This window comes from Trichomycterus rosablanca, chromosome 8, assembly GCF_030014385.1.
Source record: "Trichomycterus rosablanca isolate fTriRos1 chromosome 8, fTriRos1.hap1, whole genome shotgun sequence".
Classification (NCBI taxonomy): Eukaryota; Metazoa; Chordata; class Actinopteri; order Siluriformes; family Trichomycteridae; genus Trichomycterus; species Trichomycterus rosablanca.
The window spans coordinates 28,041,699-28,065,025 of NC_085995.1; the positions used below are offsets into that span (position 1 = coordinate 28,041,699).

Sequence of the window (23,327 nt, forward strand, 5' to 3'; positions counted from 1 at the left end):
TTTGGTAGTGATTACATTATACATTGTTGTAATTTATACACCTGGAATGAATATATATTTTAAAAATATTTTATTTAAGTTTTCAAACAGGAACAACAATGAATATTAACAAAAAATCCCACACTATACATAAATAATGCATTAAAAAAATAGACTAATTACTTAATAAATAAATACGCAATATGTATTATATGTATATGTTAAGGAGGTTAAAAAAATAATAATGATTTCGATTTCGAAAATAAGTAAATAAAATAAGAAGCCGCTCAGGTGGCGCAGCGGTAAAGCACACGCTGTTCACCAGAGCTGAGATCTCGAATACCTCGTATCGCTGAGTGGCTACATGAACACTGATTGGCCTGTTGTTCAGATAAGGGGCGGGACTAAGCCGGAGGGGGATTCTCTCTCAAAACTAGTGCGATTATGTCTCTGATGGCTGGTTGGTGGCGCTTGCATGGAGATGGGAAGGAGTGCGGTGGAGTGTGTGATCCTCCGTGCGTGCGCAGTGCTCTGCCGCGCTGCACTCGTCAAGTGTAGGTGATAAGACGGTCAATTGCTGTGCACGTGTCGGAGGAGGCGTGGAGCAGCCTCGTCAGCCCCAATCAGGAGCAGGGGCCAACATTAGTGAGAGGATGATTGACGGGGCAAAATTGGATGCACTAAAGTGAGAGATAAAGGGGTAAAATGATTTTTTAAAAATAATAATAAAAAAATTCAAATAAATAAATAAATAAAATAAGATTATGGCCTCTTAAGTACATCCATAAATGCCTTCCAAACAGAAAGGGATCGCCCCAGTGCAAATGCACTGAGCTACCTCAACTGTTCTAGTTGAGCAACCCTCATCTTCTGAGACATGGAGCCTGAGAAGATTTCCAGTTCAGAAGAATCATTTTTTAGCTGCAACCATGCCGGTGATAAGAACCTGCTGTTGTGCTTGTGAAAGAGTGCTCACTGAGTCAGAGTATTCAAAGAGTGCTAGGGCAACAATTGGGATAAATATGATCATTACATGCATCTGACAACAGTGAGAAAATATTGGTCCAAAAGCTGTACAGTACAGGACAAAACAGGACAAAAAATGGTGAGCTAGAGTGCCCTTTGCAGTTTTGCATTCATCTCACAAAGGAGAAACAGAAGCATATACTTGACTTAATCTGGTTTTTGAAAAGTAGAATCTGTGAAGCACTTTGAATTGTATTCATCTATACTTTGAGTTAATAGAGCATTGTGGAACTCTAGACAAGCTTTCACTCCAGTCCTGCTCTACCAATTTCCCTGGCCCATTCTCCCTGTACTTGGAATTATTAAAGCAAAAAGCCACGAGAGACTGTGCGTTACTGCGATTTTATCACTGGGAAGGATGTTTTGCAGATAAAATCATAGCAGTAACGCACGATCCATTTCCATGTATTGTACATGACTTAAAATAGTGTTCAACCAAGTTTGTACTTTTTCTTTTCAGTGGCGTATTAATATGGAATGATGTGAGGTGGTCATAGGTGTGCGTATATCTGGGATTTTACAACGGCTTCGAACGCGGCTCAGCCAATCAGATTTAGGACCGGAACTATCCGTTTTATAATAATATTATCAATATAAATAATTATTATTTACCCATGTAAATATGTTTTATGATGCTGTACATTCGCTGTAAACAGTGCTGCTGCAACAACCTTATTATCAGTTTGTGTTACATATTGAGTTTTTATATAATAACAATAAGCTTATTTTAAATAATGCCAGTGACATTCAATACATCTGGTAATACATATCATTAGTAGGTAGCTCTAGCTAGCAAGGACGTCTCATTTTACATATTACATTATATTCTAGATTTAAGGAGTTCGCAATCAGGGTAAGAAAACGAAAAGACAGCGTTAAAGAAATTACACACACACCTGGATTTGAATCCGGATCCAGAATTTGAATCAGAGTCAAGTTTGGAATCGAACAACCCCATTAGCCAGCTTTGTTCTCAGTTATTTACGGTAAGACAAATGCGCATGCGCAGTTGATTATCGTGACCCAATATCAAATACTCGTAAGTTGAACATGTAGTGCACTTAGCAGGGAGTAGGTGGCATTTTGTAACACATCACATAACGTGAAAATATCGGGAGGATCATTTCTTTTGGGACGCAGCCCGTATCGTAGGCGAGAATCAACTGTTCTTGAGTTGTGAAGGGGCGCACCGTAACGGTGGGGTGAATCTTCCTTTAATGTAAGACGTTTTGTGGGTTACGGGGTTTAAACAGATTAATTTAGTTGTATTTGGTAGATGTAGATGTTTTGGTTGTCATATGTGTTGTGTGTGGCATACAGTTGTGCAGGGCAACTGTAAAGTGTCTTATTTAAAGGTATTTTGTGGGTGGGAAGTTAGTTTAGTGTACTTGTATAATTCTGTTTTAAGTTGTTGTCATTAAGGATCAATTTTATGTCATTAGCTACACTAAATATAGGTTTTAAGTGTGCAAATGCAAACTGATGAGAAAATAGCAAATGAAACATTATATTAAGTTATTTATCAAGAAACCTGACAGTTTATGAGCTTGAAAGACTGTTTGACTTTATTATTTATTATACTGCATGCATCCTGTACTGTCCAGTTTATTCATGCATTTGTATCTTTTCATTATCTCTTATTTTTCATTTATGAATACCAGCATTTATTGTTATATTTTATATTACATTTAAAATATCTTGTAAAATGACATTGTGTCTTTAATAGGTGCTGTATGGAATGGAACCTACTACTTATTAAAACTTGTGGATCTTGGCTCAGCCTTGGATTACACAGCAGCTCAATATTTTTGCAGGGTATGTATTAAACTGTTGCAGTAAGAGTTACATATTGAATGACCATGGTAGTGTCTAACTGTGTGTATGAAATAGTTTTTTAAAGTGCCATGGATGACACAGTGAAGACCTTTCAGGCGCACCTGACCGCCGTTATGGACAGCCTGGTCCGTGCCTCAGCCTGTGAGATCACCAAACTTTTCGAGGACACAGTAAACGACTACCTGGTGGAGATCTCGCTCAACAGAAAGGAGAACGAGGCTCTAAAGCTGCGCCTTCGACTCACAGAAAACAAGCTTAAAAATGAACGGAAGTACGGCTTGGCCTGGGCTGCCAGTCGACGAGCTGCTGGTCTTCTCAGCTCAGACGAGACTGGAACTAAAAGGCGCAAACTGGAGCCCAGTAAGCGCAACAACTTTATCTGGGCTTATTGCAAAAAATGGAGTAAGGGAAAAAGCATAATGGCGGCCTGCTCCTCAGTTCTCCATTTTCTCTTCTCTGTCCTCCTCCCTCCCCCGTTCCTGATCTCCTATCCCTCCCTCCCTCACCCCTCCCTCCGTCTTTCTTCCTCTCAGGAGGCAAACAGGCCAAGGAGTGGAGCAGTGGTGTGTGGGAGGAGGGGGCTGGAGGAGCCGAGGATGAGAGGAGGGACGTGAGTCGAGTGCATCCACCAACCACAGGCGAGGCAGAGGAGCCGAAGGAGGAGAGGAGACGCGTCTCCGGGGAGAGGAAGGAGGTGGCCAGCGTTAAGGAGGAGGTGGGCAGCCAATCAGAGAGGCCAGGAAGCAGCTGCAGAGTGAGATAAGGACTAGGAGGCAGAGGGAGGGAGGAGAGAAAGAGAGTATGAGACTGAAAGCAAGGGAGACGGTGAGACACATATTGCAGAAACGAGGAGGAACAGCAGGAACCAAAATGTTCATATGGAAATTATAATTAGAAAGACCCTAAATAGACCATTTAAAATAAGATTGTTGTGCTAACTCCAAATTGAAACTACTGAGCAAAAATGAATTAATTGATATTTAATAGGGACTTACTGATGAAAATAAAACTAGTAATATCATCCAATATTTTATTCAGACAAAAATTAAGCAAACACCAGTAGTTAAATAGGGCTTATGTATGTGTTTCCCCTCCTAGTTTGGTACACCCATTGTCAGTATTGAAAATAAATTTAATGCTTCCAAAGTGAGGTCAATAAGGTTCAAGGTTCAAGGTTCAAAGCTTTATTGTCATATGTACAGTAGGAAACGTGTTTCCCTGTACAATGAAATTCTTATTTTGCTGTCCACACATGATGTAACAAGGTACAAATAGGTAATAATAATATAAAGTCAAATTAAGAAATAAAAGTTATGTACATTGTGCAAGAAAAGAGCAGATATATTGCAATCGGTTATGAATAAAAGTATGTACATTGTGCAAAAAAAGAGCAGATATATTGCAATCAGACAGTATAGTTACATGTGCAAAATGTAAGACAGTAGACAATAAAGACATGGTTTGGAGTGTATGATGTGGAGAAAGTTTAGTGGCCTACACAGAGCCCTAACATCAGCCCTGTTAAACACCTTTGGGATTAATTATAATGTTGGTTGTGAGCCAGGCCTCCAACATCATGGCCTCACAAATGCTCTTTTGGCTGAATGTGAACAAATTCCCAAAAGCCACACTACAAAATCTTGTGGCAAGCTATCCCAGAACAGTTAATACATATTAATGCCCATATTTCTAATATGTTCATTGTGAAATTATTGTTGTGTGATTAAATGCCACAGTCAAACTTATAAACGTTGTAGTGTCATAAAATTAAGTAAAGATTTGTGGCTGAAACAGGCCAAGCCTTTGGGAGGTGCACCTGTCAGTGCACTCTGTGTTGATCCCAAGCTAGGATAGAAATAGGAGGGTTGCATCAGGAAGAGCATCCAGCATAAAAAAAAACCAGATCTGCTGTGGTGACCCCTAAATACGGAAGCAGCCGAACAAAAAAAGACATACTGAAGCTGTAATTGGCAACAAAAGCTTAGCAAAAATCAAAATGTTAGAGTGTCAAAATATCGGTCTTTGATAATACATACATTTAAAAATTGAAAGTGGTCAAATGCACTGAAAGTATTTTTAATTCGAAAATTAAAATGACCCCCCCCCCCCCTGGTGTCTGTACCCACTCCATTTTTGTAGAGACAAACAGACAGTTTTTTTTGTAACCTAGTGAACAGCATAGACTGTAACTTGTGTGTAATGCATGTACTGTGTTGTTCTTCTCAGCTCGAGTGTGAGCAGGATGGAGGCTATAGGAGCGAGTCAGTGAGGCTGCTGCAGGAGGCGCTACAGATCAGTGAGAGCAGCTCAGCACATGGTGAGTGTGACTAGTGTGATGGAGAAGCAGTGAGGTACTATTATCCCATAAAGCTAACTCTTTTTAACTCTTTTTTTCACCAATTTTTGGAAGTAGTTCCCTGCCAGTAATCATGTCTCCTGTATTGAATTCAACCTAACAGCTGTTATGTAGTGCTATTGCTTCTTTATAGTGCTTATCAACTGCCTCTTGAAAAGCACTTCCCTTTTTCTGTTATTGTAGCTGTCAATTTCTGTGAAATAGGAATCCAAAAAAAATTGTATATTTTGTATTTAGTAGCATTTAGAGATGACTTATTTCATTAATTCTGATTCATAACATCTCATCCTTGTGATTCATAACAGTTTGTGACCATTTGAGTTCATATGCGAGATGAGTAAACTAAACATTACAAATAATGCTGTGATACTGAGAACATATTAAGTATAGAGACCCATTATTCAATACCTTGTAAAAGCTCCTTTGAAAATTCTTACAGGTGCAAGTCTTCTTAAATAGGCCATTGTGCTCCTTGTAAGGCACTCAAAGCCTTATGTATTGTTTTATATCCTTGTCCTGATTGATGCCTTGACACAATTTGATCAAGGAGTTCCACAGAGAGATCCTTGGACTTTATGGCTTGGGCAAAGATTGCCAAGTCAAGATGTGCCATGCCGATAGACTCTTACCCAAAAAAGACTGAACACTGTCATAAAATCAAAAGAGGCTTCAACAAAGTGTTAATTTAAAGGTATTGATATTTATGTAACCACATAACCTCCTTAAAAGATTTTTAGTTTGTTTTCAGTTCAGTTGTACAGATTATAGCTGGATGGATGGATGGAAATATAGAGGGATGGATGGATAGCAGTTGTCATGACAAATAGATGTGTTTCATTCAAACTCAAAATTGTCAGGTTATCAAAATTGCTTGTGTGTATTACTATTCTTTTTCTGTTTACTTCATTTAATAAGGGGGGGTCCGATTGCATCTGTAATTTAGTTCTGTTCACAGGATTCGTTAAGCAGCAAATGATATCTTTAGGTAGTACATTTTTAATTGTGAATTTTATTGTTTTATTAACAATTTTAACATTAATTTATGCATGGTTTTAACATATTACATACTGAAATGTGCATTTGATGTTTATAAATTACTGATAAGTTGTTTTTGTGTTGATGTGTTAAGGAGAGCTGGATGCTGTCTCTGCTGCTGCTTCTAGTTTAGCTGTGGGTGAAGTGTGGCACCAGCAGCCCACTCTCTCAGCAGAACCTACGAACAGTGCTGATGATCTCAGTGGGTTAGAGACTGCCCTAAAGACAGAGTGCGAGAGGGAGGAGGCCCAGACCAGCCACTCCCATTCTGGAACTAGAGCTGAAGGCGTGGAATTCATCGGCCTGGATGGTTTGTGTAGCTCTCAGCAAGGGTCCGCTTCCTTAAATCGTGAAGCCGACCCTTCTGAACTACATCTCACATCAACCAGTGGGAGCCAGGGAGACGAGGAGGAGGTAGAGTCGGGTCCGGAGGTTGACCTCCTGCATTACTGTACACAGTGCGGTGGTGGCTTTAACTCCGCCTCTGATCTGGCTGAACATGTTTGCTCATTGGTAGAGGAACGTTTTCAGTGCCCGGCATGCGGCCAAGCTTTTAGTCATGCTTGGAACTTGAAAAGCCATGAATGTGTGCAGGCAGGTGAGCAGTCACACCGCTGTGAACTCTGCGGCAAATGCTTTACACACTCACGCTCCCTTGAACGGCACCAGATGGTGCACACGGGCCAGAGGCCACATCGGTGCCCACAGTGTGGTCGCAGTTTCAGCCGCCTGGGCAACTTGGAGCGGCACCAGCGCATTCACACTGGTGAGCGGCCATATGAGTGTGGAGCATGCGGCAAACGATTCAGTCGCATCGAGTATATGAAGCGTCATCAGCAAATCCACAATGGTGAAAAAGGAGAAGAAAATCAGACACTCTGTGACACTGAGTTGGTAAAGCGCCAGCAGTGCTTTTCCAGCGCCTAAAAAACAGGGTAATGATGAAGTGAATCCTTCAAAGATCAGTAATCACAAATATTCTTGCATCCTCAAATTTGATATTTTTTCTGTATTAGACACTTTAGGGATTGACACAAGTACTTGTGATGACCATATAACACATGCATCTATTTTAATTTCTAAACCTTGTTATAGTTGTTTTTTATGCTGCAGTATGTAACTCGAAAGGCGAAATCTAATTTTTCTGATAAATAGCTAAAGTCCATCTCGCAACACAGGCTCACAATAAAACACAGTCAGATCCAGTTATTGACACCCCTGTAAAGATAAGCAAAATAATCTTAGAAACAAATAGCATAACGGAAATTAAATTTTAGTTATAAAATTTTTGAGCAAAAAGAATGACTGTTCAACCTCCTGTTCAAACAGTACCATATGTTGCAATCATCTGCAATTGTCTTTTGCCTTAAAAATAGCAGAGGCTTTTATTATCGCTTTATCCGGGTAAGGAACACAGTGGGTCTGGTTTCCATTGCAAAATTCTGGGCACAGGGCAGAATACCCTGGACAGGACAGCAATCCATTGCAGGGATGCAGGCCATCCCCACAGACATAGCCAATTATGTCTGTGTGGCTGCCCAGCTGGCTGGTAGCACAGCTAAGGTTGGTTCAAACCTGGATCTGTTGGCTGTGAAAGCCAAAGAAGCCCACTAAACGTATTTTTAAGTTCATAGAAACAGTTAAAATCATTTGTTTTTGCTATGACATTGTCTTGAAATTAGCAATTATAAGATGAGTAAATTGTGCACATGGCCAGCAAAAATCTGCAATGCTTGACTGGTATTAGAAAGTCATTGAGAACAGTTGTAAAGAATTTAGTCTCCAATTACTCAAAAGTTACCTACTGCAGCTTTAAATTTTAGTACCAAACAAGAAGATGGTTTTTTTTTAGCAATTGAAGGCATATTTTGGTTGATTGTAAGGTCTTGATTCAGAACAGTAGAGCATTTATCAATGTTCTTTCTACATATGTGGAAGTAAATGTGTTGTGCAAATGACTTTTGGTTTTCATGTTATTATAATCCTGCATAATTGACCAACATCATATAAAGTTTATAAGATAAGTGGAATAATGTATGTGCTCAGTGGCTGTGTTTACACACAGAGATTTTGTTCAATCTGATTGAATTAATTCCGATCATAGATTATAGCTATTATACTCAACTGTCTGTTGAAAACCTCTGCTGCTTACATGCATGCTACAGGTGATCCGATCCAAAACCATGTACATGTACATGTATATGAGTCCAGTCAGAGTAAGAGGAGCAGCAGTATGTTTGACTTTTCAGTTGGTGTGTTTGTTTTTTAATTGCTTTAAAGTTATGGTGGACTCAGGAAAATGTATTTCACATCTATTTAAAGAAGGGGAGAGAGAAAGATGCCATGTCCTGCATCATTCTGAGGCACACAAGCTGGATGCCAGTCCCACCGCAAATGACCCAAAACCTGTGGATGAAAGTGTGAAGTAAAGACTGGTGGAAGAGAGTCATACTGAAGGAATTCAAAGATTTGTATGACTTGGTGGTCAGAAATGAAATGCACATAACATACTTATATTTTCTGATTGGTAATGTAATTGGATACAGGTGTTAACATGGCTATTATTCCTCTATTTATAAACGGTTTGTTTAAAGGACTACCCACCTGTTTCAATCAGATAGAAATTGTATTCAGAGTTGTATTCGGACATATTCTTTTCCCACTAAGCTATTGTTTAGATAATTAATATATTCTCAGGCTAAACGTGGCTAATGATGAGTAAAGCTTTCACAGAGTTTGCTAATGACCAGCTTCTCTCCAGCAGTACTCCTTATTACATTCCATCTTAAAGTGTTGTATTTCTGGTGGTATGTGAAGCACACCCTCTGGTGGTAAGCCAGTTGAAGTAAGAACATTTGTTGCATTCGAGTAATTATTTAACTGCTTTAAGGTAGCAGTGGGTCCAGCACCACCTGGAAATGCTGGGCAAACAAAAATAACTTCAGTTCATTGCAGGGAAACACACATTTATGCATTTACATTGGTGTTCAAATAAATAGCAGTCCAACACCATTAACCTAATAAATCACAAAAAATGTACTTGAAAGTGTAGTAGAGTAATGAAAACAAAACAAACCCAACAATTAGGACATGCATGCTGCTCATTCTGAGTAATCGAAGCATTGATTGAAAGGGGGTTGTTCAAAATAATAGCAGTGAGGAGTTCAACTGGTGAAGTCATTCATTCTGCAGAAGAACGGGTGTCAATTTTGGCCCTTATTTAGAGTAGGAGGGTGGCAAATGTTGCATAGGTTGGTCATAGCGCATTTCCTTCTGAAATACTGGGTAAAATGGGTTGTTCCAGACATTGTTCTGATGAACAGCGTACTTTGATTAAAAAGTTGATTGTAGAGGGAAAAAACATACAGAGAAGTGCAGCAAATTATGGGCTGCTCATCTAAAATGATCTCAAATGCCTTGAAGTGACAACCAAAACCTGAAAGACGCAGAAGGAAGCGTGGAACTACTGTTCGACTGGATCGAAGAATAGCCAAAATGGCAAATACTCAGCCAATGATCACCTCCAGAAAGATCAAGGAACATCTGAAGTTACCAGTGAGTACAGAAGATGATTAAGTGAAGCCTATTTACCAGCAAGAACTCCTTGCAAAGTCCCGTTGTTATGAAAAGGACGCGTCCTGAATGGGTTCAAATTTGCCAAGGAACACATTGACTGGTCCAAAGAGAAATGGCTCAACATTTTGTGGACTGGTGGAAGCAAAATTGTTCTTTTTGGGTCTAGTGGCCGTAGACAGTATGTCAGACGACCCCCGAGCACTGAATTCAAGCCAGAGTACACTGTGAAGACAGTAAAGCATGGTGGTACAAAACTATGATATGAGGATGTTTTTCATACCATGGTGTTGCACCTATTTATGGCATACGAGGGATCATGGATCAGTTTAAATATATCAGAATACTTGAGGAGATCATGTTGCCCTATGTCGAAGAAGAAATGTTCTTAAAATGGGTGTTTTAACATGACAATGACTCAAAACATCTTGGTTACAGACAAACAAGATTGAGGTGATAGAGTGGCCAGCCCAATCCCCTGACTTCAATCCCATAGAGAACTGGTGGGCTGATATCTAAAACGCGTTTTTTGAGGCAAAACCCAAAATTGCAGAAGAACTGTGGAATGTAGTCTAATCATCCTGGACTGGAATACCTGTTCAGAGGTGCCAGAAGTTGGTCGACTCCATGCAACACAGATCTCGGAAACAATTGTTATGCCACTAAATATTAGTTTAGTAATTTAAGGTAAAGTGAAACCCCAAACATTTTTTTCAGTTTATAGATAAATTTTTTGAGTTTTTAAAGAAAAATGCTGCACTGCTATTTTTTTTAACAGCCTGATATTCATTTTTCTTAACTTTCTGTAAAGGATGAACACAAACTGCTATTTTTTTGAACACCACTGTACTTACTTTACATATTTATTCCAGACACCAAAAGGCATGTTTTTGGAAGGTGAAGAAAACCAAAGTACCTAGTAGAACCACACAGGGATACAGATATAGTTTTTTTGGTGTCTTCTGGCCACATTATTAGAATCACCATTTTAATACTTGGTAGGACCTTTAATACTTCGTGTGTATTGTATTCCACATGGTGTTGAAAACATTCCTTTTAGATTTCCATCCATATTGCATTGTTGCATCATGTTAGATTTGTCAGCTTCATATACAGTACATGCTGTGAATTGAAGTACACTGTTTATGAAACCAAACATTTTAAGATCAGCAAATGGTCATAAAGGTATCCGCATACTCAACAACTGGTCCAAGGTAGGTTGTGCATTCAAACATTTCTGCGTTGGTGTCTGTTTAAAAACACATTTCCTCTTCATTAATCTACCAGCCTGAACTGTTGACACAAGGCAGGTGTAATGGATTCACACACACACACTTACCTATAGGGCAATTCAGTGTCTCCAATTAACCTAACTGCATGTTTTTGGTCTGTGGGAGGAAACCGGAGCTCCTGGAGAAAACCCACGCAGACACGGGGAGAACATGCAAACTCTGCACAGAAAGGACCAGTACCGCCCTGCCTTGGGATCGAACCCAGGACCTTGTTGCTGTGAGGCGACTGTTACCCACCGAGCACAGAAACTTAAATGCTCAATATCACTAATCTTTGGCACTTTAGGCCCAAATGGATGGACAGGCTGGTTGTTGTTGTGAATGTTGTTGTGGAGCAGTAGAGCATAAAACAGATAACATGACAATACTGGCTTGGCAATGGTTTTGGGAGTAAATATTTTTTCCAGCAGCTTTGGCATAATACATTTCCAATTACTTTAAAGTAACTTGGCAGTTAAAATGCCATGGCATTAATGAATGTGCAAGCCATTGATGTGGAAATCTTCAACACATTTAATTAACGACTGACCTTGTCTCCATTACAAGCTCCTATTTCTCTTCATTAATATCCTGTGCTTTTAACCATCTTCTTGATTCGTTTCTTAGCTACCCCCTTCTTTCTAATTGAAATTCAATAGCATTGTCAAGTAAACAAGTAGTTGTTTTCTTCATCTCTCTTTAACATGGAACAGGGAGGGCAGCACAGGAGTGCAGGCAGAGTGGGTTGTTTTGCACCAGGTTGTTTTGTGTTTCCTCTGGGTACTTTGGTTGCAAACATGAAAAAAGTGGTGTGGTAACTCTAAATTGCACTTTGATGTAATTAAGTAAATGACTGGGCAGGTGTGTGGTATTCTTCAATGCATTGGTCCAAATGGCTCTCCAACATTAAAGCTTCTAGCATAACATATCTTTAATATGCATAATCACTCTTTCAGTGCAGTATATTTTGAGGCATAACACAGTTTCCATTCATTGTATTGAAACTGTGAAATCTGAAATGTGAAACGAGTTATATATGATCACTATGACAGGTTGTTGTTTAATTGTAAATTCAGGTGCATACTTTCATTTGATCTACCTCTTGATAGCAAATATCTATATTTTTTTCCTTTTGCCAATAGCACCGCTGAGATTTGAACCTGGAGACCACTGAGCCACTTAGGCACCTTGTCCTTCTTTTCTGCTACATTATTATGAAAAATTCTAAACAGTTCTATTCAATAGGATGTGGTAATTGCTGAAATGCTCTTTGTGAACGTTGATGGGGGTTGCTCTGAAAAAGGTTTAGGGATACACGTGGCAATATCATTATGGTGTAACGCATGTTCTGTCATTAATATTTTTACCTTTTCATTTACAATTTTATGTTTTACTTACAATGTGGGATAAACTTGCCCTTAATTTTAAGTGCCCCTTTCCAAAGAAAATGCCAGCGTCATATTATTTTATACATGTTTAATTGTTTGATGATTTGTGCATGCATTTCTGACATCACCTTATTATGCCACATTATTTTATTAACCATTAAATAGTAACTGTTTGTGTCAAAAATAGGAATAAAGGCAGTTTGTCCTCTAAATTAGATAAGTACAGTCAAAGTCAATAGCAATAATTAGTAATTAGGCCTAATTAGTAATCACTGCTCTTCTAATCAGTAAAAATCTACAATGTCATGGTAGGGTTTTAAATAAGTGTGACAAAGATGCTTACTGCTGAAATTATCCGAAGGTCATCACTGCAAATTGAAACATTCAACAATATATCATCCATGCAATACAAGATCCTAGAAAAAAACACCACAAAGACCTGAATAATCTACTATTAGAAGGGAAGATGTATTTTTTGCTCTTATTATTAACTTTTTTAACATAGAAATTGGATCCAAAATGCTAATCAGCCACTGATGCCACAGCTGACTTTAAAGTCACTGAGTACACCACATCAGCTGAAATAAACACTTCATTCTAATGATTGACGAACAGCGAGTCAGTATAGAAGATAAGGAAAGTGAGAAGCAGGTATCTGATGGATACAATGTCACAGGAAGAAGTAAATATTGGGAGGAACAGATACTTAATCCTTCAGCCCTACAGGATAAAAAACCTGGACAGAGGGACAGGACAGAAAAAGAGAGAAGGAGAGAATGGCAGCAGACCAAAGACAACTCTTGTTAAGCAAATAAATTTATAGCTGAGAAAATGCAGAATAAGTAATAAAAAATATGGCAAAAGAAAGAACATTTGAAACAACAAATAAAATTCTAAAATAACAATCTAACAATCAAAAAAAAAATGTTTCTGTATTTAAAGGCATAAAAACAATATCCACAAGAAAACAGCAGCTTTCACAAAAACTTCAGATAGGTACAGTAAGGGAAGGGCGGGAGAGGTGTTAGCTTACACGAATAGAGAGGCAGTGCCAAGACTGAGGCGATGTTCATTTTTATTCGAGAAGGACAGGGAGGTGGAGGCGCCTGTAACAGAACGACTGTTGTACCAGAGAGATCACCAAAACAGGTGCGAACATATTTTGTGTTTAATGCAGTAATTCTGTATGATTATGTTTTTTTGTGCTTTTTAAAGGTCTTATAGACAGTTTTCAATTTAATTTTACACTTTTAAATTTTAAAGGTGTTACTTTTTAATGGTATGGTTGTAATGTCAAAAAAGTAATGTGTAAAAAGTGTAATCTTAAGTGTTACCAACATTGCATCATTATTTTGAACCAGTCTAATAATTTTTATATCTACCACCAATAAGTACTTACTTTAGGTAAATTCTAAAGTCTTAAATTTTATAATGTGTACCTTAGTTAATTAAATATGGAGTTGACAAAATTCTACAATAATGGATACTCATGTAAAGCCAGTCTGGAGATCTGTCTGGAGATATTATGGTAATGTGTAAATGTCAAATTAAAACTGGATACTTATCCTCAGCCTACTCAGAACTATCAAATTGTCTCTGGTTTAAGATCTCAAGTTTTACCAACACTTGTTCTCTTAGTAATCTAAAAAAAAAAAAGGAATGAGCATATTTAGAGATAATTAATTTTACTTAGACCTTCAGCGAGTTCTAAATCGTGAGTTCTGCCAGTAGTGGGTGCTCACATTAAACCAATTTTGAGATATCAAGTTTAACCAACACCCAAGTTTGTGTGTCTCAATGGATCATGTATCCCTGTACCGTGAACTTAAGTTTCAGGTCAGCAGGCATATTGTTATACTGTTATAGTGTTCTCATTACACCAACACTAGTTTTACCAAAAGCTGATGTTCTGCCAATACAATGATCATGTATCCCAGAGTTATAGCATTAATGCTATAAGAATTTGGATTTCAAGTTTAGTGTTTTTTAAAATGTGAATTCACTAAGAACTTGTCTTCATTAAACTGCAAGAGCGGTAGTTCACTAAATATTTGAAATTTGTTCTAAAGGCATCATATTCCGATGACAGGTTAAAGTAGCTAATATGAGTAATGATATTACTTTTTGCACATTTAATCTAATTAGTTTTAACTGCAGGGTCACTATGCTTTAAAATGCTTTAAAAAATAAATGTTTGAACTTGGAGAAAAATGATCAAGTTCTTTGACTTGATGGTGACTGCCTCTTTCTAGGTACAAGCTGCTATAAAAAAGACAGTGGAAAAACAGAAGAAGCTTATTGAAACTGGCATGTCTGACACATTAACCAATGACAAATCTGGTAAAGGATGGAGACAGAGTTTATCTATTCCGTCCAGAGGAAGAGGAGTTGAGGAGGAGGAGGAGGAGGACGAGGTGGTGGTTGCTGAGACTGAGGAACCGCTAGAGAACAAGAAATCTGACCTAACACCAATTGTGGATTCAGTGTTTGGCCAGGTAGGATTATAAGGATATAGTCAACCTTTTTAATTTAAGATGCATGCACATGACATTCTGTACATATAAATGTAAACTGGCAGAATGGTGCAACTGGTAGGGTTACATTGGTAACAGCTTGTAAGGAGTTGATATGATTTAACAAGACATATTTAACGCTATTTGTACTTAATATGCTAGTGTGATATGTACAGTTATAAATAACATATTAAATACATACCATACATATAAATATATGCTTAGAAATATAATCAACAAAGTAGAAATGTATAAGCATAAACAAAAATAAAACTGATAGGTAAAAAAAGTTTTGAGACACTATAATAAAGTTTACACTTCTCGAGCATTTAATTTGGTACATCTATCTACCCTCCTAAATCCCATTTGTCAATCAAAATGTCTCACACAGGCCTTCCACTGATCACACAATAGAAAAATAAGGGAGAATAATGCTCTAACCAAATATTTTAAGCCAACAATATTCTGTGATCAAAAAGTATCCACTGATAAAAGTACAGACTAGTCTCAATAACTGTATACCTACTACGGGTGTTAATAGGGTATGCGTTTCTAACACAGAGGCCACTAGATTTAAACAGTATTTAAAAATTCCAACAACACTGCTGCACCTGAAACACACAGAGCAGCACAACACACTACCGTGTAACTACCATATTAGTGTCAATGAAGTTCTGAGAAAGATTCATCACCCAAACATTGTCTGGTCAGTGGGGTTTTAATGGGATCCCTTTTGGTTAATAAATAGTGAACAGGTGGTTTCATTTTTAAAAAGGTCATTGATGTTGTTAAAGGTGCTTTCCAAATTTCTCAAGGACTACATATGTCAACAAAACATAATTAAACAAAGCTAAAGATCCATAGCAAACACCTCAAACACCTCTGACAGTAAAAATAATTTGATAATTGTTTCTACACAGGTGGGCCACACAAGAATTCATACTTCAAATTTTGTGAAGTCTTATTACAGGATAGGGAGGCTGTTATGAATGTGAACGGGGGGACTCCAAATTAACGACCATGATTTTGAACAAGGATGTCCAACAAGCTCATGGTCGAGTAGCCAAATACTTTTGTCCAAATAGTGTATGGTTGATATATACACTCTATAACCAAATGTATGTGGATGCCCCCACCTTTAGCCATGCCTGCAGCTAAAAGGTGTGTCAAATAATCAAGTAATTATATGGTTCCAACTTTGTGGCAGCTTTTTGGAGAAGGTTCTTTCATGTTCCAGCACTATGCTGCTTGGCAAAAGCCCATGACAACCTATTTTGATCATTTTAAGTTTGTTGTGGAGGAAACTTAATGGCCTGCAGTCCTCAACATTTTGAACACCTTTAAGATGAACGAGAATGTTGATTGTGTCAGGCTTTCTCACCCAACACCAGTACCTGACCTTACACATGCTCACAAATAGTGCAAGTTTGCAAAGCACTTTTTAACCATGTTTTTGCTTTGATCTGTCCATCTAAATACTTTATAACAAAGCTGATTCAGTCAAGTTGACTGAATGATCTAAAACAAAAACACACATGGCTGTTAATCACCATTGGGACAGGCGGACAGAAATCTAATCTCAAGCACTCACCTTGCTAGGAAAGATAATCTCCTCATAGTTATTTAATGGCATCTCCCCAAATTTATGAGCCAATCTACTCTAGTTCAAATGAAAGCTATTACTTCTAGCAGGGGGTAGAAACTGTGACCTGATCAGTTTTTGTGTAATTAAACATAATGGACAATAATACTCATATGACTTTAAATCCTATTGAAATATACATTAAATTACCAAAAGTGCAAAGACACACATTTTAATGAGTGGCTATTTAGCCTTATATATTTGTAACTGAAAAACAAGAATGCAATAAAAATCACATACATTGTCAATATTAGGTTTTACTTGGGATCTCCATGACTTTCAACATTGCACTGTCATAGGATGCCACAATTCCCAAAGTTCAACAAATGTCTGTCCTACAAGAGCTGCCCCAGACAACTATAAGTGTTATTGTAAACTGAAACAGTTTAGGTTTTACCTAGTCTACTGTAAGCTAAGCTAGGCTGGGTATAGAGGAAGCTTACAATATTTCTTATTGTATAATCTTTTGAGACTTTTGATAGAACGGGTCAATTACATTCGTCTGCCCCATCTTGTGGCAGGAAGCCAAATCCAAAATAGACTACGCACCCCAGGAGCTGTTGCGCTAATGGGCCCAAATGCAAAGCGTGAAAGTGCAGTGCATTGCCAACCAAACTGTACTGCCGGGAGAATGTTACATTGTGGAATGCGCCTAACTCTTGTGAAGCTGAAGAAGGTGTAATATTTCTGCAGGTACTGGTCAGTTAATAGTTAATATAGTTAATTTAATTAGTTAATAGTTAATATAATTAATAACAGGGATAATTAATAATTGAGGCGACTTTCTAAGCCTCTTATCATAATCAGGGTCGCAGGGGGTGCTGGAGTCCAGCTCTCAGTGGTCACAAGGCACGCAGAAATACCCTGGACAGAAAGCCAGTCCATCACAGGGCAGACATACACACAAACACATTTACACCTTAACACACACACACACACTTTCCTTGCCTTAACTTCCTACCCTTTTCTTACCCATACATCTTCATCTTAAGCATCTTTAATTTTAAAATAAGGGATACATCTAATACTCTCCTCTAATACTCCGGTCTAATACTCTTGCTCTCAGCCCCTTAGCAACATCTCATTCAGCTTGTACGTCATTTGTATAGCCTGCAATCTGTAGTAAGAGCACAAATAAGAGCACAAAGGACGAGACAGGGAGTGACAAAATGCAGATTCCATTATAGTTTATAATATTTGCTTTATCAGAGACTAATTGGAGTGTCTTGGAGATTTTTAGTTGGAGATGAGATAGTCAGTAATGATGTTTTCATTACTTTCATTAACCACAATTTAAAATGAAGATTTTTTAAATTGCATTATACGAGAAAAGGTCTGCTTCATGTAACTAGTTTATTGTATAAGGCAGTATAAAAATATATAATATAAAAAGGCAAAAAAGAAGGAGAAAAGTACAGATCTCAGAGGACAAAAGGTATGGGAAACTGCACCAATCCAGCAAAACACAAACTCAAAAAGGTAAGGACTTGTTTGACAATTTCTAACAATGTGTTATAAATATGTGCCTATATCAGTACAAATAAGAACGTAATTAAAAAAGCAAACATTTATTTGTATGTAAATGGTCGTACATACAGTTGAAGTAAAACTTTAGGTACTCTGTCTAATTAGAACTACCCATTGTGTAGTTACACAAGATGTATCAAATATATTAAAATTTCATTTGCGTTGAGGATGTTACTCATGTACTGTTTACAATGCCAGTGTTAAAAAGAGATTTGTTTTATGTGAATAAAGTCGCATTACAATTACATAATAAATGACAGTAGACATCATTTAGCCACAGCTGATTGAATGGGGGGTCAACTAAGAGTAATCCACTGTAAGTAGTATGAATGAGAATATACAGTAAAATTGTTAATGGAAAAAGGAATAAGCATTATTATTATGTTGATATATGATGTTTTTTAGTGTCTTTCTCAAGATTAACCAGCTAAACCTCTTTATCTAAGGCTGTTGCCATGCAACTTCATCCCACTAATCTACTGAGTTACAAAACTAATGCATGGTGCATAGGTGAAAAAACTGGTTCAAAATAAACCACCTAGGACTTCCAAACATATATTTTTGCTTTTTTGCTGATTTATTTATTGTACATTTTACCACCATGGGTCTGATTTATAGTGCGAAAAGGCAGGAAACACCTTTGGACAGGTCGCAAGTTCCTCGCAGACACACACACAGGGCAATGTTTTAGTAGCTCCAGTTGATCTGATTGCATGTCTTTGGACATGTGGAAGAAAACCCGAAGCACCTGGATGAAACCCACATGGAGAACATGCAAACTCCACAAGAAAAAAACCCTTCATGCTTTAAAGCAACAGCACTATCCATTGCACCACTGTGCTGGACTATAATTTAAAGAGTGAGAAATGGTGAAAAGGTAAATAAAAGCTTACTTTAAAGATTACAAGGCTTTAATAATGTTTTTTTTTTTTGTCTCTCTGCCTTTATGCAACAGGACAGGGAGCTTCGACCAGAAGAAATAGAAGGTACTTGAGAGAGTTGTGTATTTAATCATTTTGTTGCAGCATAAACTTACTACTTTACAGAATAACCCTGTTGTGTGTATATCTGTGTGTTTAGAACTGCAGGAGGCTTTTAAAGAGTTTGATAAGAACAAAGGATACATCAGCTGTAGGGATCTGGGCGAATGCATGAGGACCATGGGATACATGCCAACAGAAATGGAACTTATTGAACTGAGTCAGGAAATCGGTGAGTGACCAGACAAACACACAGAATCACCCTGTAGAATGAGACATTCTAGGTTTTTCTAGAATATTTATCTCTTTAAATTAGGCCTTTTTTCACTTAAAAAAGAGACTTAACACCCACAATTATTAACTGATAAAAGTACAATTAGTAGATGTAGAAACGTAGATTTTCAATATTTTTACTGATCAACTTCACTGTACTTTGTGAATATAAACACATTTTAAATTTGATGAAAGGGACAGAGTAAGAGTGAAACGTTTATAGAATATTCATGTTATAGCGTTTCACAGCAAGCAGGAACTGGTAACAGTCGAGGGAATCATGATTGGGTATGAAAGAAGGATCCACCGAAGGATTAGTCTTTACAAGCAATGATGAATCATGGCTCACCACTTTGTGCCAAACCTCAGGGGAGAGTTGCCAAACAGTTCAAAAAGAACTTAATATTGGAAATAATTTAGTTTTACCATCTACTGTTCATAATATTGTGAAAGGATTCAGGGAATCTGGAGAGATCTCAGTCCAAGATGGGCAAAGCCGGAAATCAATGTTGTATGAGCGGGACCTTTGAGCTCTCATTCATTTATAAATATAGCCACATGGGCTTGAAAGTACTTCACACACTTAACACAGCCCACCAATGCATAAGGAAATGCAACCTGAAACTCCCTGAACTCTATTCCTTAAATAATTCTCTGTGCCAAAGATGAAAAGGACCATCCAGTCTGTTTTCAGTGAAAGATGCAAAATCTGTATGATATGGAAGTGCATCACCACCACTGACCAACTTTTCTGAAAATGGGCTTTGTTATTTTTACATCAGTATATTGCATTTACATTCACATTTACATTTTTGCCATTTAGCAGACGCCTTTATCCTATGCAACTTACATTACAGTTACAGTATACAGTCTGAGCAATTGAGAGTTAAGGGCCTTGCTCAAGGGCGCAACAGCAGCAACCTGGCAGTAGTGGGGCTTGAACCTGTGACCTTCTGATTACTAGTCCAGTACCTTAACCACTAGGCTACGGCTTACGGCTTGGGGGGCATTTTGAGCATATTTGTATATTGGGGTATGTGTTCCCCCATATATAGTGATTACGACCTTGAATTTGACACACTTTTAAGTAAAGCTGAATGTGGTTTTAAACACAGCCAAAAAAGGTGGTTACTATTGTTATGTCCAGATTAAATGTTTGTGTGTCTGTGTCCTGTAGGTGGGGGTAAAATTGACTTTGAGGACTTTGTGGAACTAATGGGACCTAAAGTGCTTGCGGAAACAGCAGACATGATTGGAATCAAAGAGCTAAAAGATGCCTTCAAAGAGGTTCCTACATACCCCAACGTCCCACTCACATTCTTGCACTGCACATGTTTAGGGTAAAGGTTCTGTAGCACAGAGAACTTGTCAGTTGCCAAATACCTTATCTTAACTGAGCTTACGTCTTTTGGGGCCAGAACAACATTTTGTTTGCTATATAATTTGGGAGGGGGGGCATCAGTTGTAGCATCAGTTGTCAACTGTCAACAAAAAAATCTAAATCATATCCTTAAAAAATAGGACTTTTTTAAAGGGTGCATAAAATAACTCAACGTGAAATATTTTGGTATATTATTCAAAACTAGTTAATATAGATAATGAGAATGACAGTGTAGTCCTGATTATGCACAGTATTAAACAGTTTGTATATTCTACTTCTTACATCTCTTAAACATCTCTTATTTATTTCATTAGCATCATTACATTTTTTAGACTGTTCATCATTGGCAGATATTCACACTTAAAACAAGCCAAAGGTTGTGACAGTGTATGGTATCTACAATCCACTTGTTGTGTGCTGTCACCAAAATATGCTGTCACACCTGACTGTAATGCAATTGCACCATAAGCATTTTGCACAAATTAGACATAACATCCCTTTTGGGATTTTTTTTTCACAGCAGAACATCAACAAGTCATGTAGGACATGAGATTACTGATAACAGTGCTGCTGTGTATTGAGGGTTTAATTACTTAGCACCTGTAACAGCAGCTAAGAGAAGATTCTTTTGTTGGTAAAAAAGCATTTTCTGTAATAGCAGCATTTTTTTTGATCAGCTCTTTCAAAAAGTATATTTACTTTTTTACTTGCATGTGATGTCTTGGTATGCAGTTTGATTCAAATGGCGACGGGCAGATCAGCCTTAGTGAACTTAGGGAGGCCATGAAGAAACTGATGGGTGAACAGCTGAATCCGAGAGATATTGATGAGATCATCCGAGATGTGGACCTCAACGGAGATGGTCAGGTGGACTTTGAAGGTCAGACTGCATAAAAAAAAGAATCTTAAAAGCATACAGATACCTTGTCAATTCTATAACGGAACTGTTCTAGGAAGTAACTAAGACAAAAGTAAAAAGGTTGTCAAACCTTTTTATTTTTAAAAGGAATGTAGCCCTATATTTTTCTCTCTTCTAACCAACCAAAATCCTTCCATTTAGGTTTGTAAGGTTTAAACTTGCATAGCCAGAGCATTTTCATAAAAAAAAAATGAACTTGCATACCCAGCCTTGGCAGTGCCAACTTGTTGTGTCTACAGGAGGAAAGACCGAAATAGGCAATTGCCTCCTTGTTACTGCTACAGCAACTCCTGCTGTCTGGTCAGAAATCTGACTAGAGCAGTGGAGAAATGTGGATGGTTGCATGGTTTTTATTTCGTGCTCAGTATTACTGTATGAAGCTGCTGGTGTAAAGATGCAGCTGGTGTAAAGATGCAGCCGGAGTCTCCACATATGTCAGAGGACGCGTGTGCTAGCCTGCGGTGCTTCTCAGTGTTTGTCGTTCAACCAGCAGAGGTCGCAGCAGAGTATACAGGGAAATTGAGTACAAATTGGAATACTGTATATAAATATTATTATCACTTCTACTACTACTTCTGCTAATAATAATAATGAATTGCTAGTAGCACTGTCGCCTCACAGTAAGAAGACATGGATCAAATGTTTGCTTTGCTTGATCATGATCTTCCTTATTATTTCCAACTTTATTTTCACTGTCCTGTTAATTTTATTGTGTCCCTCCGAGTTTCTGTTAGCTTAGGTCAGCTCATTGTAGCATTTAACATTAGCGGTTAGCTTAGCATAAGGACAAGCCGATCAGCTATGCCATTAGCAGTTAGCATAGCTTACCGTAGGGCTTAGTTTATTTCAGTGTTCACGTTCATAGTTTTTCCTGCTGTGTTCCATCCTTGTCCCCATTGTTAGTTCTGTATTTTTACTACTTTTCTTTAATTTAATACACTTAAATATGTTTATTACATCTGCACACTTGTCCTGCCAACTACCCCAGCCCTTTGTTATACATGTGCCCAAAACATCTTTGAGTGCCTATTCAATGTCACAACTTTGTGTGCTGATATTTATTTTTAAAATTACCTGATTTTCTCTTTCTTTTCTTCAGAGTTTGTGAGAATGATGTCACGTTGACAGGACACCATGAGTGATCTTCTCTAAATGATCTGTTATATAGAAATTAACTGTCTAATTGTTAATATTTTTGCTAGGATAATTTAAAATTGATAGGGTTTGTAAATTGTATTTTGTTTGGTTGTAATTAAAAACACTTAATAAATAATTTTTCTGTATTATTCTGGTTACTCAACCATCACACAGTAATAATAATAATAATAAAGTCAATGGTTACTAGAGATTAATGCATTCATGATAAGACAGCATTAAGTAGCATTAGCATAAGGTTGCCAGGTCCAGCAAAAATATCCATCCCAAAGTTCTGCCCTTCAGAGGCTGAAACTAGCCCATAGTTTCACAGACGTTTAAAGAAAACAGGCTTTAAATAGCAAAATAACTACCTGTTTACTCTTAAATCTTCTCTTAATCTTGATGCATGCTATTTTATATTCTAATGTATACTTTTTTTGTAAAGCTTTTGGTTTACAGTGGTATTATTATTGGTATTATTTTATCATTAT

General features: G+C 37.7%; 2 protein-coding genes and 1 long non-coding RNA gene across 5 annotated transcripts; 2 read left to right on the forward strand and 1 right to left on the reverse strand.

Moving 5' to 3' along the window:
- The first annotated feature begins 1,758 nt into the window (after nt 1–1,758).
- si:dkeyp-121d2.7 (zinc finger protein with KRAB and SCAN domains 1) lies at nt 1,759–8,190 on the forward strand. 2 transcript variants are annotated; one of them, XM_063000637.1, is made up of 6 exons: nt 1,759–1,991; nt 2,732–2,820; nt 2,896–3,201; nt 3,375–3,556; nt 5,068–5,158; nt 6,327–8,190. In XM_063000637.1, the coding sequence occupies exons 3-6, from the start codon at nt 2,910–2,912 to the stop codon at nt 7,157–7,159; spliced, it is 1,398 nt and encodes a 465-aa protein (XP_062856707.1). In that variant the 5' UTR covers nt 1,759–1,991; nt 2,732–2,820; nt 2,896–2,909; the 3' UTR covers nt 7,160–8,190. The 2 variants fall into 2 exon arrangements, with proteins under 2 accessions (XP_062856707.1, XP_062856708.1); XM_063000638.1 differs by lacking the exon at nt 1,759–1,991 and adding an exon at nt 2,166–2,224.
- Nucleotides 3,431–22,757, reverse strand: LOC134319456 (uncharacterized). The gene is made up of 3 exons (XR_010013509.1): nt 22,528–22,757; nt 21,488–21,666; nt 3,431–3,607 (listed from the first exon to the last, which is right to left on the reverse strand). It is a non-coding gene; the product is annotated as an uncharacterized LOC134319456 (long non-coding RNA).
- cabp2b (calcium binding protein 2b) lies at nt 13,530–22,916 on the forward strand. 2 transcript variants are annotated; one of them, XM_063000639.1, is made up of 7 exons: nt 13,530–13,613; nt 14,717–14,959; nt 19,102–19,132; nt 19,227–19,358; nt 20,577–20,686; nt 21,513–21,660; nt 22,799–22,916. In XM_063000639.1, exons 1-7 carry the CDS (start codon nt 13,530–13,532, stop codon nt 22,822–22,824), a joined length of 774 nt encoding a protein of 257 aa, XP_062856709.1. In that variant the 3' UTR covers nt 22,825–22,916. The 2 variants fall into 2 exon arrangements, with proteins under 2 accessions (XP_062856709.1, XP_062856710.1); XM_063000640.1 differs by lacking the exons at nt 13,530–13,613; nt 14,717–14,959 and adding an exon at nt 18,057–18,098.
- The last annotated feature ends 411 nt before the right edge of the window (nt 22,917–23,327 follow it).